Source organism: Gavialis gangeticus, unplaced genomic scaffold, assembly GCF_001723915.1.
Source record: "Gavialis gangeticus isolate Ggan-Ray unplaced genomic scaffold, GavGan_comp1, whole genome shotgun sequence".
Lineage (NCBI taxonomy): Eukaryota > Metazoa > Chordata > Crocodylia > Gavialidae > Gavialis > Gavialis gangeticus.
Genome location: NW_017729032.1, coordinates 207,424,232 through 207,443,117, shown reverse-complemented (window position 1 = coordinate 207,443,117; position 18,886 = coordinate 207,424,232). Strand labels below are relative to the sequence as shown.

Genomic DNA, 18,886 nt, shown 5'->3' with positions numbered 1-18,886 from the left:
TGTTGCAGTGTACTTTGCGTTGACTGCCAGGTGTTATAAAAGAGAGCATAAGTTGGAAGGCAGGGCAGAATGGCACCTTATAGACTAACTTGTTTAGAGAGGCGTGTGCTTTCAGAGGCTACATGCTATGAGGGGTTCACTTCCACTTTTGCACCAGCTTGGGGAGACGTCACTCTGGAAAATCATGGGCTGTTTTTCTTCTCATTGCCTTTTTGAACAAAGACTTTTTACATCACTTCAGGACTTACCTGAGGGAGAGGCTGTCTAGGATATGGATGGTCTGCCGTGGTTTACTAACTTTGCTCCCATCCAGCCTCTCAACCACACACTCATCCTACCAACATTGGTACATGTGTCCTGCACCAAAGGGAAATAAACTGGGAAACATTTTACCATCTTGAAACAAATGGTAAAAATGGGGAATCCAGATGGGAACAGTATTCAAGAGACTCATGAAAAAGGAACATTTTAGCTTTGTTAGCATGGAGACATCAGGACAATAAGTACTTGTGCTTCCTCTGATTTTCTTGAGCACTTGCTCTGCTGCAAGCCTACACATACCTGCAAGCTATGACTTACCAAAAGGCTAGCAAACTCTCAAGAGAAGTTAAAGAAGATGAGAGAAGAGATACTCAGTGAACCAGGAACAAAGAAGGCAGAAGAGTGGCAGGATGGTTTCCTGGAGCAGTCTGATAGGTTCAAAAGGAAGTTCCTGGTCCTGGAAACACACACGGTGCAGAGGCAAAGGTCAAACATGACAACCCAACCTTGCTATGCTGTGAAAACAAGGACCACAAACCATACTGAGAGTACCCTTTCACTCTCACAGACTGTAGGCCCTTGGCTCACTGGTCATACCCCTGGAGAACAAGAATGTTTTCAAGCACCTCAACTACACAAGTAGATGGGTATTTGGCATCATAGGCAAGCCACTGTTCCACAGCTCCTAAGCCTGCACCACATTCTTTATTATCTATAAATATTTTTTTTAAAGTCAAGCTGTAGGATTTATTAATGCAATATATTCTTGGATAACTGTGGTGAAAAATTTCACTAAGGAGCAGCTGTCCTCACACCAAATACAGACCATTCCCCCACTGTGACAACCCCAAACCATATCAGCCTCCCAAAATACTGTAGTTATTCATTTAGTTACAAGGTATTAGTTATTCAGGCCTCAAAGTCATACATTGCTCCTGACCTAGACTCCTTGACTAGTTGGGATAGTCTATAGAGAGACCATCTCCAGAGGTTTGTGATGTTCTAAAAATCTCAAACTTGTCCTCCTACCCATCAGAGAGGCTATCTTTCCAGCTCAGAGACGTTTTGCAAAATGAAGTGAACACTTATCACACAAGGCACATCATAAGAAGCACCCAATCTTGCCCAGAGGTACCTCTACTTCCCCTTTAGGCTTCCAAACACACAATCCACTGTCATTTTCCTGCTACTCACAATAAAATTAAACTGCTCCAATATCTAATCCTTGGGCATGTCCACACCACAGTAGATATCCCAAGGGCCTAGTATCATAGGAAAGTAGGGATGGAAGGGACCTCGTAAGCTAATTTGGCCTGCTGCTTATGGTAGGATCTACCCTGACTAGATCATCTCAGCCAAGTGTCTGTCTAACTTGCTCTTGAAAATTTCCAGAGATGGAGATTCCACTTCTCTAGGCAGCCTGTCCTATTGCTTGACCATCCTCATAGTCAGGAAGCTCCTCCTAGAAAAGGATTCTTAAGTGGGGGAGTAGAGTGTCAGCTGGGTCTCCCAGGATGACAGAGGAACTCCTAACTCCATTGATCTCCAGAGAAACATGGGGAACAAAAATTATCTTGCTCATACAAGAGAATAAGCATGAGTTGCTAAGCATTCTGGCATCACAGACCTTCCCTGACCACTCCACCTTAATCATGGTGAACTTTCAACTAGGCTTTGCAGGACCATGGGCATATAACTCTCCCTACTGACAGTCAGAGGTCTGGTGTGCAGGGGGGAAAAGAATAGGCATGTGGGTCTCAGCCATTGCCTCTGTGCAGTCTGGAAGCACCAACTATTCAAAGCTGACAGTAACCTCCTATGCAATGCAACGCTTTATGACACAGTCCAGCAGCATGTTCTAAAGAGCATTTCAGGCCCCCATGCCAACCTCCAGAACAATTGATTTCCCAGCACCAAACTTGTTAGGTGCCAATGGGTAGGGGTAGGGGTGCCAGGTGACCATGGCTGCCTACTTTTCCATGCTTATGCTGGTGATTTGCCACTGCAGCTGCAGGATGAGCTCTGATAATCTCTAGATTCTCAGCTCTCCATGGAAGCAGCCTTGTGCTTCCACGTGTTCTGCTTGTTGCTGCTGTTGGGCCTACTTCTGCATTGCTACCCTGTCCCACCGATCCAATGCAGTCAGCTGAACCCAGAAGCAAGCCACACTCCACAAAGAAAATGTGTTTTGAATGAATGCCTTGCACAAGTATTTGCTCCATTTCACCCTCCTGTTCCTCCCTTAGTTCCAGCAGCACCCCATGGCAGCCCAAGCACTTCCAAGCTGCCAACACAAACTCCTACAATTGTATGACTCCTATGACTGTATGTGTGCCTCAGCCTATTCATATTAATGGCACATGGCCAATGGCTTCTCAAAGTTGCCCAACAATAGGTTAAACATTGGACTGCTAAAATACAGATGAGTTCTGGTTTTCCAGGAGAACCATGGCTGCTGTCATGTAATTACTTATTACTACTAAGTATCATAGTGGTATCATAGTACTTAGGTTTGGAAGGGACCTAAACAGATCATCAGGTCCAACCCCCTGCAGGAATGCATGCCGGGGTCATATCACCCCAGCCAAATATCTGTCCAGCCTCCTCTTGAAGACCCCCAAGGTAGGAGAGAGTACCACCTCACTTGGGAGCCCATTGCAGAGCTTGGCAGCCCTAACTGTAAAGTAATGTCTCCTGATGTCCAGCCTGAACCTTATCTCTAACAATTTGTGGCCATTATTCCTAGTAACCCCGGGTGATGCCAGGGGAAACAGAGCCTCCCCCAGTTCCCACTGGCCCCCTCGGTGAGTTTGTAAACAGCCACCAGATCCCCTCTCAGCCTTCTCTTGTGGAGGTTGAATAGATTCAGGCCCTTTAGCCTCTCCTTGTAGGGCCTGTCCTGCTGCCCCCTGATCATGCAAGTGGCCATCCTCTGGACCCGCTCAATGCTAGCCACATCCCTCTTGAAGTGCGGTGCCCAGAACTAGACCCAGTACTCCAACTGTGGCCTGACCAGTGCCGCATAGAGGGGAAAGATCACCTTCCTGGACCTGCTTGCAATGCAAATAGTAATAAGTCGTGAGTGTTACTAATTGTATAATTAATTTTCATTACTAATAGTAGTAACAATAGTAACATTTCAGTCCCAAATTCCAGATTTCTACAGGTTTTACCAGACAATGTGCCACAAGAAAAATATCAAAATGGATAAAACTGAGCAGTAAAACATTACACCCTGGGATATTTACCCAGAATGTTATACAGAACATTTGAAAACATACAGAGCTGTGTGACAGTGAATAGCAAGAGAAGTACTATAACCCACCATAAGAAAGTGGTACAGATTGGATTTGGGTTTGATATCATTAATTAGTGTATATGGAGTATACAAACTAATCTGGATTAATATCACTTTTTAGACTAACCCGCGGGGAAATAAATAGCTCTCCTATCACTAAGGGGAAAAAACCCTCCCTGACTTTCACACAGAAATAATAACTCAGCTGTGCACTCAGAAAAAAACAAAATCCCATTGCAATCAGAGATAATGCAATGTATTTGGCTCATAGAATAAAACTAACAGCATCACATACCCCAACTCTGCCAAAAAGAGGACTCCATCCAAGAGAAGTACATAACTTGGCTAAATGAAGAAGCAAAATTAAAAGGCTAAATTCACAGAAAAGATCAGCTCATTTTAAGGGACAGGCCAGGAGTGGGCAAATGGAGCACCAGCTAACTTAGAACAGGTACCAGATTGGCAGCAGCTGCCTCCTCCCAGCTGTGAATATTATAGGAAAGGAATAAAATAAAAACCATTTCAATATGTACCTACAACACCAGAACCCAGAGCAAATCATCTATATGACACCTCCTCTCATTTCAAAACAGCTACAACAGTCTGGCAGTGCCTTATTGTCATTTGTGGTACTGTGCCTATGTTATATTGAGGACATTTTAAAACTGTTCGTGGGGCCCCCTGGAATCTTTTGCTCTGCCACAGAATGCATGCAAGTACCTGGGCCAGTGTCTCTGGGCCTCAGTTCCTCACCTGTGAAACGGAAATAATAGCACTGTCCTCTGTCATGGTGGCAGTGTGAGGAAAAATACTTATGTTAAAAATGGTGAAGTGCACTGATGCGATGGGCCATAAGTGTGCCCAAAATAAACAGAGAGAAGGGAACAAAGCGTGCATCACAGTGAAAGAAGTGCTGCCTAGCCTCAGTGCTCATAAACGGGAAGACAACTGGATCCAACCTCTGGACATCACAAACTAACTTAAAGATGATGAAAAGAAGCTTAGAGCTTATTCTGATAATAAAAGGACCATTATCCTTTTACTACCACACCTCATGCAGAGAAAGCCAGAGGTATACTCTGCAGGGGTGAGAAACTTCTGCTCCTGCTGGAAAACCTGACTCCCTCCACAAGCTTACAAGCCCAATGTTAGTCTACTTGTCTTTATACCTATTTAATCACATAGCCAACACTTGATGGATGAACTCGGCTATTATGTGTTGTATTTCCATAGGGAGTGCCTGTGGGTGGTTGAGAGGAGTCCCAATGGTAAGTGTAGTCACAGAAGCCATGGGGCTCCTCAAAGCTTGAGCAATGCTACAGGGTTGTGAGGAAGCCAAACAATACATCCTGGCCCAGATCCAGCAAGCCTGGCACACACCTCCAGCATGTTTCATAGACAAGGTGCCAGACCCAGACATGGCCATCCAGGGCATGGACAGTTTGGGGGCTTGAAAATGGTAATTGTTTTCCTGTTGTCCAATTATTATTATTATCATCTCTGGCAAAGGGGGGCCCGATACTAAAAGTTTTCCTAGGGCTGCCAGGAGTGTAGGTAGGGTGCTGCAAGAAGCTGAATTGTTCCCAAGTTCTTTCTGTGCCAAACACCCCTTAGAGTGCCCTTACAGGGCTGTTTGGTATAAGGCATTTTGCATTACACATGCCTCTGCCAGCCCTGGCTCTGCAGGCTGCAAGCCTGAAGGAGCCTCCATAGCGGCTGTACCTGGCAGCAGAGAGATGCTGTGGCATCTGCTGTGTAACCAGCCTCACTGCTCCCTCTGCTGGACTTGCATGATGCAGGAGCAGTCAGAAGAGAGGAGCAGCAGCTGGACAGGTCAGAAGAGAAAGGCCCTGGATCGCCCCCGAACACGTCCACATAGCTTCTCCCACCCGAATCTCAGCACCCCCACATCCTGCAGCCTCTACTGACTCCATGTATCCCAACGTGCACTCAACTACCCCAGCCCCCTCTAGGCACACCCCAATATTCATATACTCCTGCCAAAGCTGCCAACATCCCCACTAATGTTTGGGATCAGGAACTTCCCCTTTTCCCTGAGAAACAGCACATACAAAGCAACTTAAAATGTATTAGCAGGGAGGATCATCATCAAATCCAAGCTTAGTTCAATTTGGGCTTCTGCCTTCTGGTTTGTTTTCATAGGTCCTCATTATACTTGTCTGCATTGATTTAGAAGAGTGTGGGATATACACTTAAAGACCCCGGGAAAATACCTGATTGGTCACCAATTGTGTTATTCTTAGAAAAACTGTCAGTATTTTGAATGTGAGTCTGGCTCCTCTGTTGTGGGTTGGGAGGAGAGAAGGTTGTTGTTACTAAAATGAATAGCTTGCCATGATAAGTTATTATACAATGAGTCACATTTTGGTTATGAGGAAATGTAAGAGCAAATTAGGCTGGCAAGGTTCTTTGGGTAGATGTGATATCTTTTATTAAACCAACTAAATAGTTGGGGAAATGTTCTTTGCAAGTTTTTGGGCACAAACACCCTTCCTCAGGCATTGGGAGACTCTGCTGCTATGTGTTCTCCATAAGAGCAAATTATGAATTTATGGTTAAAAACTGCAAAAAGGCATCGTTTTGCATTATTTTTAATCAAGATCTTGCTTATTTTTCAGCAATCTGTTTAAAAGATCTGAAAACTAAGATTAGCATCTGGGGGCCTGCTAGTTCAGCCTGACACTAGAAACTATACAGGCAGATGGCAGGCAGAAGAGACACTGCCACCTTTAGGCAACTTACACTTGGGAAACAGGGTTTCAAAAGCCATGGCAAGTAACTGTGGACAAGTCACTTAATAGGGCCAGATCTAAAAATATGGTTGACCTCAAGAGGATCCAAACCCTTCTAGGTCTCAGTGGGGGTTAAGGCATTTAAGGGAAGTTTGGCACCTTGGTGGGGCTGGATCTTTTAGTCTTTAAGAGCCAGCCCCATTTCCTAGCTCTAAAAGAGAGATAACAGCACTTTCCTACTGCCCATTAGGGCTGTGCGAGGCTTCGGACAGAGCTTCAGATCCGGAGAAGCTTCGGATGCTTTGAGGTCTGAAGCAGCATGTCCAGGTCAAAGCATTGCCTTGTTTGCCTTCCCAAAGCGGTTTGGAGCTGCCTCGGCCATAGGGTATAATGGGGAAACAATAAAATATCTATAACTTTGTTGTTCTTTGTTCAATTTGGATGAAATTTTCAGGGGTGGTAGACTCTGCAGAGTGCATGAAGCCTGCCAAGTTTGAAGAAGATCAGTGCAGGGGGTTTGGGGGAACTGCCCCTCAAGCTGTGGACAAACAAAACTTGTGCCATGCGTGACACTGTGGGTGTTAAGGGGCAGCAGGGTGACAGCTGCAGGGATGGTGGCCCCTGCTGCAGCCATGAAGCCTGCCAGCTGTCAAGGAGATTGGTGCAGGGGTTCTGGGGCCCTGCACCCCTAGCTGCTGACTGGCAAAACTTGTGCCATGGGTGTTTGTGGGACTGACTGTCTCTGTCTTGGGGCATGGGTGACACTACTGCAGGTCTGGCTGCTAAGCTACTGTGTTACCAGTTACCAATCAATCATGATTCACTTAGGGACCAGCTCAATACACAGGACCTAGGTAATGTAGCCAGTTAATTACCATCAATTAGCACCTACAAAACCAGACTAAGGAGAGGAAAGAATCAATACAGACAATCAACTGCCCCAAGATGGAGACAGTCAGTCCCACAAGCACCCATGGCATGAATTTTGTCTGTCAGCAGCTAGGGGTGCAGGGCCCTAGAACCCCCCTGCACCGATCTCCTTGACAGCTGGCAGGCTTCATGGCCTCAGCAGGGGCCACCATCCCTGCAGATGTCACCCTGCTGCACGTTAACACACACACTGCCACCCATGTCACGAGTTTTGCTTGTCCGCAGCTTGAGGTACAGTTCCCCCCAAATCCCTGCACTGATCTTCTTCAAACTTGTCAAGCTTTGTGGCCTCAGTAAGAGCTACTGCCCCTCCAGTTTTGACCCCCTGTGGTGTAACACATAGATGTGACATGAGTTTTGCTTTCAAGAATTTGGGGTACAGTTCCCCCCAAACCCCTGCACCGATCTTCTTGAAACTTGGTAGGTTTCATGCTCTCTGCAGAGGCTACCAGCTGTACATGTTTCATCTCAATAGGACAAAAAACAACAAAGTTATAGATATTTCATTGATTCCCCATTATACCCTATGGCCGGATCTGAGGCGGCTCCAAAGCTTTGGAGCCACTTTGGCCGGATCGAGGCAGAAAGCCGATCTGGAGCTCCGGATTGGATCACAGATATCCGAAGCAGCTGGATCCAAAGCTGGATTGGATCACTGCTGACTCGCACAGGCCTACTGCCCAGGGATGTAGTGAAAAGAAATATGTTAAGGATAGTGAGGTGCTCAGATACTACAGTAATGGGGACTTGCATAATGTGGATGGCTTCTTTACCATTGGTTTCTCATCCCCTCCATCCCCTGCAATGGAATAGAAGCAGGACTGTTTTACAAACAGCTGCCAGAGGCTCTGTGACACTGCTGCTTCTCATTATGGGCTTAATCCTGAAAAAGACTAAGCTTTCCCAACACACATGACGTTATTAGAAAAATCCAAACAGCCTCTCCCTTCCAGAATAAAACCATAGAATCCATAGTTTCCAGCAGTGACAAAATGCTACTTATACCCCCAGTCAGTGGACCCCCCCAAACCCCACCCCATGTTACTCTTTGGAAAAACTAAAGAGTAGAGGAAGGGCAATACTCACAGAGCTCACACTTGAGCCCATAGGACTTTCCAATCTTGTTGATTTGAACCATAGGAGTGCGGCCAACCTTCTTCAAAATGTTTGGCAGGATCTTTGTTTCTTCTGGCCTGAGTTAGTGAGAGAGAAAAAATATGCATGTACTGAAGACAATGACAATCATCCAAGTATGACTGAAATGTAAACCAGAACAAAATTAGAAAGATAGGCTCCAGCTCCTGAGGAGTAGAGGACTGAGGGAGATTTTGACACCAGAAGGACAGGACCATGTTGATTGCCTAAGTTCCTAATGGTGATGAGAGGTTGTGATGGAAAAGAGTGGCTGTCTCTGTTCTATGGACACCGTGCGGGCATAGCAGAACCGTAGAAAATCTTGCTACCGTTTAAGAAATGACTGCATTTTTGCTTCTTCTGCAATATGATTAGTAGGGAGAGAGGAATGAGGAAAGTATCACCCATTCAAAATCAAGCATGTCTTTTCTTACTGTTTTGACCATCTCCTTACCTCTTAGCTCAAATCTGTGTAGTTGTGCATGCACTGACACCCTGGAAGGAATTTAGAAAAGCAAGCTGTTAATGGAGCTGGCTTATTGGTCCTGTGAAGGAAAATCTCACTTTTGGCTTTGTAATCAGTTAGTCCCTTTTTCTTGTGAAATTGGCCTTGCAAATATAAACCAGTACACCAATGACTAGCATTAAAAGAATGAGCATCCTGCCACAGCAGAAGGTTGGGGGACTCCAAAAGACTTCTGTCCTCTCCCATCTTCTTCCACTCCTCACATTTTTCACATGACATAACTAGTTACACTTCTGGTCTGTTCCAAAGTGTGTCCTCTCCCACAGAACATAAGCCAAGTTTATTCAAAGACACATCCGACTGGTGAGCAAGAATCAGGATTTTATGTCCTGGGCAATAAAAAAAAAAGCCTGCACTACACCTGTTTTGCAGGCCCACCCAGAAGCATTGAGACTGACTGACTGTCAGCAGTTTTCAGCTGTTCCTGAGCTAGCTGTTGCTCAGTCAGCACAAGCGCGTGTCCTCAGTCAGCACAAATTAGGGTCCAGCCCCGCACACACAGGTGGAAACTTCAAGCAAGAAGGGAAGAACTACCCACCTCAAGAGCCCAAGGAAATTCCATTCTTCAATGTACTGCCTTGGTCTACAAGGGAAGGGGCATGCTCTTCTCTGTTGCCACTGCCAGCTAGGTCCTACCACTGCTGCTGTCACTGTGAGGAGTAGCTTCCATGTAAGGCAGCTAACCAGAAGCACTACTATGTGCCAGGTAACACAGTAAGTCATGAAATACAGGGCCAAGGTAATAGCGAAAACATTAATGGATTTTCCTACTATGTGAAAACATTTGACCCATGACATGTCACATATACCATTCATGGAGGCTACAGACTTCAACAGAAGCCCCTGTTAAATGTTTGGCAGCATATCGCCATGTCCATTGGGAGAGGAGCTATCTGAATCTGGACATCCTAGCCCACCTATACGGAGTCTGCTTCTGCTTTTTTTTTTTGTCTTTCCTGAAACAAAAGTGGTGCATACATACTGTAACGTGTTCCCCGCCCCCTAGTCACTGGCTTGCAAGAGAGCGGAGAAGGAAACCAATGGAAAGCAGAAAATTAGTAACCTTGTTCACTAGGTGTGAGGCTGCCTCTAGCCAAATTAAGTCTGCAGTGGGGCTGTGTCTTTACTAAAGGATGCCTGGGTTTAAAGACAATGTCAGCTCTGATACTTAGGATATTCAGAAAGGAATTATTGGAAATCCTCATGCTACTGGGTGCTGAATGTGAAAAACACTGCCATGGATTGCTGCCCACAGGATGCAACGCTTCAGAGAACGTGAACCCTTGTCAAATAACTAAATCCAGACCAGACTTTGTCTCTCACCTGTAAAGGTGCAGACTATTAGCTGGAGAGTCATGTATGTATAACATCAGTCTCAGTCTGACAATTAACTTGCAATAAGAGTAAGCAAGTCAGTAAACCAGATCCAGAGTTCGGTCTCTGAAATGCAAATGAACCCTGTGTGTGCCTCCATTTGCTGGTCCAATAAGAAGCATCAACTTTGTCATTTGCAAGATGTGCAACCTCTTTGCTTGCAAGCCTTGTACCTTGACAGAGCTATTAATCCTGCCACATAGCAGACAGCTATAGACTTTTCACAAATGACTAAACTGTGCTCACAGTTAGACTGGGACAGTTTGGCCTTCTGGGTTTATCTCTTCTTCGACTAGTGGAACTCATGCATTATCGAGCAAATGAAGTACACTTATTTTTATTTCAACACACAGGTTGAAGTGGGCTTTTGCTAAGTATATTGGGAGCATATGTTCTTGAAACTTTCAACCTCCAAAGGGAAAAAAAGAGATTATTGAAGGGCTGTGTTTATTGCACCCACCTCTCAAAGCACTGCTGAGATATTTTCCCTACTTGAATGCCAGAGTGTTTTTTCTGAGCAGGATAATGAGCTGGATTTTTTCACCTTCCACTGCATTGCAGTCAGACAGGCACACTTCTCATTTATTATCATAATCTCAAACCTGAACCCAAGTAATCCCTGGGCTAGCAGAGATGCCCAGGGCTGCCTGATGACTAAGGCAGTCCATCTACATGATGGGTAGATTATATACACACTGATCTATTTAAAGCCATATATACACACCTTCTTTCATGCTTTCCAAAGAATGACCAAAATAACAGGTTTCCTACCCCTTGATTTGCAAGAGGCACAGGAATAAAGTTGCAATGAGGATAACTGGAGTCTGTGCCCAAGGTGGTCATTTGTCAAAAGAGGAAAGTATCTATATCTCAAAAATTATTCAGAGGATAAAACAGGTTTGGAGTGGATAACACAGAGATTACATTTTTTCCTTTGGTCCAAGTGTCAACCACCTACTGGTTTTACAGTGACCCTTGTTGGACAGCTGCTTACCGTGACTCAATAATTCACCAGGATCCAAAACCCAGTGAAGCTAACAACTTCAGTTGACTTCAATGGGCTAGTAATATGGCCAAAGATGCAAAAAAAAATTTCCTCAAATCTGTAATTCAAAATTAAACTGAAGGTTTTTATTGTGAGCATCTATCTCCCCATTCTAAGGATGAATCACAATCATGAACTTTCAGTACTTGATATGAGTCGTCTTGCTTATATGTGATTGTGGCAGGCTCATGATCACTGCACCATCGATGGCATGCTCTGCCTGTTTGGTTTTGTCATGCTGGGGTCTACTTGCTCACCATGACTTTTTGTCTGGATTTTACCTGGAGATGCTGTTCAATGGTCTCCCTTGGACCTTGGGTGACTCTGTTGGCACTTCTTCTGTGCGACTCCTCTTCCCCTACACTCCACCCTTTTGAGCTCAAGTGGTACGGATCAGCTTTAATGGTATTCTGGAGTGATGAAGGTGCCACTGTTCCTGCATTCAGGCTTTGTCTGACAGCTCCCTGAAGAAGTATGGCTGCAGCCTCATGGGCTAACAAAATGGGCAACCAAACAAGACCTAAACTAAAACAACTGGGATGACACAGCGGGTAGGGCAATGATGCCCACTGTGCCCAGCGCTTCGTCTCAGTGTTTGGAACTTTTTGAGGTGGAATTCACCTGGTTCACTCATGGTCTCACATTGCAGGTGTCCCTGGATTGAACCTGTGCCTTGGGCCGCACAGCACCTGGCCACATACCGTAAAGTCCCGTGGAGTGTATCTTCATGCCTACACGACACTCATGATTCTGGCAACTCTCTACTGGGAAGCTCTGACTCCGCAGTCACACAGGTAGGGTGAGGGGGATGGAAGAGTTCCCGAGTGGTGTCTTCCCTGCTGTGGGCCCTGGCAGTGTCCACCGGGACACTGTCCCAACCCCATCTGACCTGTGCATTCCTGAACTGCTTCTCCTTTGTGCTGAGTTGGTCTGAGTGTCCTCAGGTCTCACCAGGTGATTCTGCTCCCGGGGAAGTCCCTGGCTTCTGGGTGGCAGGTAGGCGCATGTTCTGGGTGCTCCAGCTATGGGATGGGCAGGTGTTTTTTCTCTGGCTGCAATCCCTTGACAAGGATGCACTGGCTCTGCTCTGACCACAGGGAGAGCATCCGGTTCTGCTGCTGGTGCTCTCTTTTCTCCCCATTGTGGTTTGGCTCCTTGATTCCTTTTATGCCCTGGACCTCTAGGTGTCAGACCAACCAGCAGGACTTCTTCTGGCCATGTGGTGCTGGCTGATCCTCCCACAGACCAACCAGCAGGACACTGGTGCCATGGTAAGTGGGGTGTGAGCCTGTCACATACCCCTCCATCTGATCCATTGCCAGGCTGCGTCCAATTGGTGTGCTTCTCCTTGACTCAAGATCCGAACTGGAGAACGCAGGTTCATGCAGCATTTCCTCCTCCTCACGCTGGCAGGAAAGAAAATCTGCAAGCACTTTTTTCCTTCCAGGCCAATGCCATACTGTGAAATAAAATAAAAGGGTTGCAATGCTAACACCCACCAATCCAAGTGTTGTTCATTTTTACTGATGACAGCCACCCATATCCTTCAGCAGTTGGGCCAACAGCCAGGGTTGTCGCTGTTCTTTGGCTCTTTTGGCCCAAAACTTCTGCCTGTAGTGTTTGGGAGAAATTCCCAGGTGATATAAAATGGCATCTTTAACTGTCTGATAGTCCAAGGGCTCAGTGCAGGAAAGTGTGCAATAGGCAGCTTGGACCCATCCTGTTAGTAGTGGCCCAAGCTGGGGAGCCCACCAGCTCTTGTCCTAGCCTGCCACTGTCACCAGGCATTCAAATGATTCTAAGTAGGTCTCTGGGTCGCCCTTCTTAACCATCAAGGTCATCCAAAAAACTTTATGACTACTGCCTCCTGCCACTTGGACCTCAGACAGTTATTTTGCCCAGTTCTGCTGGCAGGAGAACGAGGCGCCATGGGCCAGCATTTTCCAGGATTTTACCTGTGTAAGTTCCTGTAGCAGTTACAGGATCATCCCCTATGTTTGCTGCCAGGTTTCGCCTGGTCTCATGGCCCCTGTCTCATCCATGGCTAATTGGTTCATGGGTCACCTTGTTTCCTGGACAATGCACCAAATGTGGCAGGCCCACGATTGTGGCAGGCCCACAATTGCCATGACATCTACAGCATGTTCTACCTGTTTGGTTTTGCCTACTCACCCGCCACAACTTCTTGTCTGAGGTTTTACCTAGAGATGTTCAATGGTTTCCCTCAGACCCCAGGTGGCTCTGTTGGCAGTTCTTCCGTGGGGCTCCTCCTCTCCTGCACCCCACCCCTTTCTGCCCAAGTGGTACAGATCAGCCTCAGTGCTATCCTGGTGTGATGAAGGTGCCGCTGTTCCTGCATTCAGGCCTGGTCTGACAGCTGCCTGTAGGAGTATGGCCGCAGCCTCATGGGCTAACAAAATGAGCAACCTAACAATATCTGCCACATTGCAGGTATCCCTGGATTGAACCTATGCCTTGGGCTGGCTAGTACCTGGCTGCGTACCATAATATCCCATTGAGCATTTCTTCACGCTTATGCAAGTCATGATTCTAGTTACTCCTGACTGGGAGGCTCTGGTTCTGTAGTCACACAGGCAGGGTGAAGTGGATGGAAGAACTCCCAAGCAGGGTTGTCCCTGACACGGGCCCTGGACATGCCCACTGGGATGCTCCATCCCAACCCCAGCTGACCTGTGCATTCCTGGAGTGCGTCTCCCATGCGCCGGGTTGGTGTTGCCAAGTGATTCTGCTCCCAGGGAAGTCTCCAGTTCCTGGGAGGCAGGTCAAGCCCTCCCTGGATGCTCCAGCTATGGGATGGGCAGGTGCTGCTTCTCCAGCTACGATACCTTGGCAGGGGCACACTGACTCTGCTCTGGCTGTGGGGAGAGCTTCCAGTTCTGCTACCACTGCTCTCTCTTCTCCCCCTATGATTCAGCTCCTGGGCTCCTTTCATACCTGGAGCCTCTAGGCATCAGACCAGCTGGCAGGGCTTCTTCTGGCTGCATGGTGCCAGCTGATTCTCCCACAGACTGGCCACTGGGATGCCAGCACCGTGCTAAGTGGGGCATGAGCCTGTCATAGTCACTGACCCCAGAGAGCATGTGATTTTGTTTTTCCTCTAGATGGGGCAGCAAAACTGCTCCAGTCAGGAGAAAAGCTTAATGCATGCAGGTGGTTAAATACATTATAAACACTAGAGAGGGTGAAACAGAGTCCTTTCTAAATCACTCAGAATGTCTCAGTAGTCTCCCATGTTTTAAGTTTCAAGTGGGAAGGAAAGTGCTGACCTCATAGTACAGTAGGAAGGAAGAGCACTAGCAAAATTTCAGGGGCAATATAAGAAGCAATAATTTGTTTTGCTACCTCATTGCTCAGATATGCCATTGCAAGGTGGCCTGGACAGAATGGAGTGTCATGTGAACCCTATAAAAGAGATTGCTGCTGGATTCTGTCTACTGGCTATTGAACTGGCAATCTACCCTGTAAAATTTAACAATCTTGTTCATAGATAAGGAGAGGCCCTGCTGTGAAACAGACTTTGGATAATAGTCACAGAAGTTATTGCAACTTCTCATTTAAAAACTGCTTTGTGCCACTTTCTTGGCACAAGTATTGCTCAAAACTGAGCTGTGTTATAGGGGATTGCTGAGATGTCAAACAGAAACAGGTAATTGCTTCTCCTATTAAGCAGTCAAATCAGATGGTTGTCTGAGGGCACATTGTCCATGGAAGCACTGCGGAAAGCAATTAGAATTGGACACTGCGTCAAAATTTAAGTACTCTCTTCCTCAAAGTTTTGGAAAGTTTGTGTTTAGGGGCTTCAGTTCAGACCTGCTATAGAGAGAGAGATGGGTCCAGGTCTTTCAGTTTTGACCCAGCTAATAGTGGGATGTGTGTTTACTAGAACCTTTCTTACATTTAATTGACTTTCTCTCTTCTTTGAGCACAGCAAAAGCTTCCTTGTCTTCCAATATTACACAGACTCTACCCTTTTTCTTAGGTCCACTTGTTGTTTATTTAGACTTGGAGACTGGTAGTCATCCTTAAATATATAGGGCAACCCTTATTTATATAGATCGACTTGGCTTGGCTTGCAGGATATTTAGAGAGCCACCAGTTTAGTTTTCTCTGTAGTGCTACATCACTACAAGAGGAAAGGTCATCTTGTATGAGGGTAAGAGCCGTATTGTGCTCATGGTACTGGACTAGGGAGATCTGGATTCATTTTCTACCTCTACCAGATACCTTTTGTGAAAATGGCTTTTTCTGTGCCTCTGTGTATGACAGTTTCCCCATCTGAGAAGTGTGGATACAATACAATGGGGTTAATGCTTAGTTAATTAACATTGGTAAAGTGCTTTGCTGTAGGACCACAAAGTATTAGCAATTCTTTCTCCTGTATTGCCTTACAATACTAATGATCAGTCCCACAGAACAGTACCACCCTCCGTGAGGAAGGTGGCAGAACTGCTTGCTTAGTCAATGTTCTTTGTGCATTAACAATGCTATAAAGAGCAGTAGTTTAAAAAAGCAATAGTACCTAATAGCTGCAGTCTTCCAAAGCACCTGCTAATTATGAGTACCTTAGCTTTCTGGTTCCTAACTTCAGCCCCCTAGGGGCCTGATTTGCAGCAGCGCTGAGCTTTTCAAATTCCAGTTTAATTCAACCTCTGAAAACCTGATTCTCCAAATGACGTTTTTGACTATGAAGCCCTCTGTATGTGCACTTGAGCATGCAGAGCTGGACTGTGAGTCAGCTGCATCCTTCTGGGATGTTAAAGACAAAAAGGGCAGTACTACATGGACAATTCATATTAGAACCTGAAGGATCCTTTGGGGAGAAAATATTACCAATATAAACCATTGCTTTAAAAGTTGAATTCTGACTATGTATATTCGAGTGGATCCATGTGGCATATCTTCAGGTGACACTAGATTTTCTATATTCTAAACCCAGTTAACACAAGCAGTTACTTACAAGGGCATACAAGAATGAGGTGACTTGGAGCTGGGAGTCTCTGCTGTCCATGTGCATTTACTGGGCAAGTTGGGAGGAGTCCAGGTGGTGTCAGTTTGGTTTTCTGGATTTTCTTCACTGTTGCCATTCAGGAAGGGACAGACCGTTGTTGTCTTATTCATTGTGGAAACAGAACCCATAGTAAGCTGAAAGAATAAGCGTAGGGTAAAAATAACTTTTGTCATCGGAGAACTTCAGTTCAACATTGGGTATATAAGCCAGGAGACCCATTTGTGTTAAGGGATATATGATGGTATAGGGAACCAGCTCTAAGTATGGGTAACTAATATAACTTTTCTGATTTCAGATAAGTATTTTAGTATTCAGTATTTAGTCCAAGGCAATATTTTTGCCATCCAATTAAGGAACTAGAAATCAGTTGCAATTAAGTCAGACACAGTTGGTAGTAAATTACAAAAAAAACCCAAAAAACCCGACAAGACAAAGTATGGATTAAATAGTCCAGTTTTTATTACAGTGTGACCACCACATGAATTACAATAAACCTTAGCTCAGCCAAGGATGATTTCCATTAAAAACTTGATTTGGGGCTCTCTATGCCCTCCTAACCTAACACGTTTCTCCTTCACCATGCCTATTCACCAAGACCCAGTGCTTAGTATATACAAGGCCCATTTCTGCTCCCTCCCAACCCAATAGGAGTTCTCCAACTGACTTGAATGAGAGCAGAGGCAAAATCACAGTGCTATGATTCTTTATGCTTTTATAGCACCATAAGCATGCCTTGCACTCAACAGTGATATGCAGAAGAAGGGGATAAAAGCCAAGTTTCTGTATTTCACAATATGTTAGGAAGGCCTCAAGGTTCTGCACTGTTCTAAGATGTTTGGGGGTTTTTTACATCAGAAATTCAGGTCTCATGAAGACTGGAGGATTATGATGACTAGAGGGCTTATGAAACAACGGGAGCAGAGAAGGCAAGCCAGAGCTCAGATTCAATCCCCCAGTGTGGCATCTGCACGCTCTAACAAGAGTTCCCAGGCTGAGTTGCATGGAACCTCAATGAAATGGAGGGATAAATGTTGTTTTTTGGCCGAGCCAACAAAAGAACTTCTTTAGAACAGGTGCGTAAAGTCATGGCCCATTTATATTACAATTAAAGTTCTTTCAGCACCATAAGTAATGCAACTATGGTAATGGGATTTCTCAATATGGTTGTATTTCTAATAGTTTTATGAGAAGATTCAAATAGCTGGAAACTCATCACTGCAACTCGGATCTGATAAAATGGAACTGACTGTAAGAAATATAAAATGCAAATGCACTTTTAGTTCCCCAAAATCTCTTTCCTGCTGGTTCACACAGGAGGCTAAGTCCTGTTTTGATCTGTGTTAAAGAAACAGACCTTGCAACTCAGCAGTCTTGGGTCACAAACCAGTGTCTTGTTTGAATCGTGTGAAGACTGCTGCCAAATCTTATTGCACTATTGTGCGTGTGGCATTTTGTAATTAGAGCAAGTAGATATAGCGTTGTTTAACTTGAGTTGTGCAAACGCATGAGGACAGTATCTTGAACCTCCTGTGCTTCGTTTCAGTGAGTCCAAAGGTTTCATTTTGAAATCTTTTAAAGGGCCAGATCATGAGAGTATCTTGAACCCCCTATGCTTCCTTTCAGTGAGTCCAAAGGTTTCATTTTGAAATCTCTTAAAGGGCCAGATCAAGCTGTCATTGAAATCAAAGTGATCAGCTGGTTTCGTCAAAAGTAGAGGGGGAACCAAATCCTGATTCAGATTGAAGTTTTACAAATAGTTCCTGTGCTTTATTACGGGCAAATCAAAGATTCTGATTCCCTCATCTTCATAGGGTCTTTATCGTTATTATAAACTGAACCAAAACTCCTGATCTAAAAATCCACAGAAATTTGGAAGTATTTGAACTTTAATTCTATATTCAAATTTTGCAGAAAGATTACTGCACTGCAGATCAATGCCCTATTACAGTTGGAAGTGAACCAAAATTTGATTCCATTTATATATCAATTTGTAAATCTAGTGTTTTGTTTTTTCATGTGCTCTTCTAAGCAGTTGATGCCAGTTTAGATTTATATAGTGAACTGTGCCAAACTTGGCATCCATTTTGATTCACACAGGTTTGTAGACCAAGAGCTCTGCTTTGAAATTCACATTCAAACTACCCAGAAATTCACAATGTAAGTCTCTTGCACTCCCCAAGTTTCATGTGAGGTAAATTTTGGCCAGATTTCCTTGAAAAGCTCATGAAAAACTTGGACTGAGTTGGAAGTTTGCAAGAGAACCCAAATTTCATTCATGTGGAAGAACAGCAGAGCTCTGTGCAGATAAACATGCATCTTGGTAAAGAAATACATGGCTCTGTTTCTATCTTAGATACCTAAATACGCACCTTATAGTGATATGAGAGTCTTAGGAATTTGGAAAAATATGGGATTAGAATATAATACGGAACTGGAGGAAGACAGAATTCAACTGCTGAGCAGTGGATGGGATAGATGTGGAGTGGGAGCACCTGTCACAGCATCCCAGTTCCTCTGATTCAACTATGAAAGATCT

General features: G+C 45.0%; 1 protein-coding gene across 1 annotated transcript in view; it reads right to left on the bottom strand.

Annotated features, from left to right (window-relative positions):
* Positions 1-16,523, bottom strand: part of LOC109302314 (cystathionine beta-synthase-like) — a 42,133-nt gene extending 25,610 nt beyond the window's left edge. Inside the window, exons 1-2 of the mRNA XM_019523875.1 lie at positions 16,300-16,523; positions 8,329-8,435 (exon numbers count right to left, since the gene is read on the bottom strand). Of these exons, the coding sequence (XP_019379420.1) occupies positions 8,329-8,435; positions 16,300-16,523 (331 nt within the window). The remainder of the gene's footprint in view (positions 1-8,328; positions 8,436-16,299) is intronic.
* Positions 16,524-18,886: the final 2,363 nt, after the last annotated feature.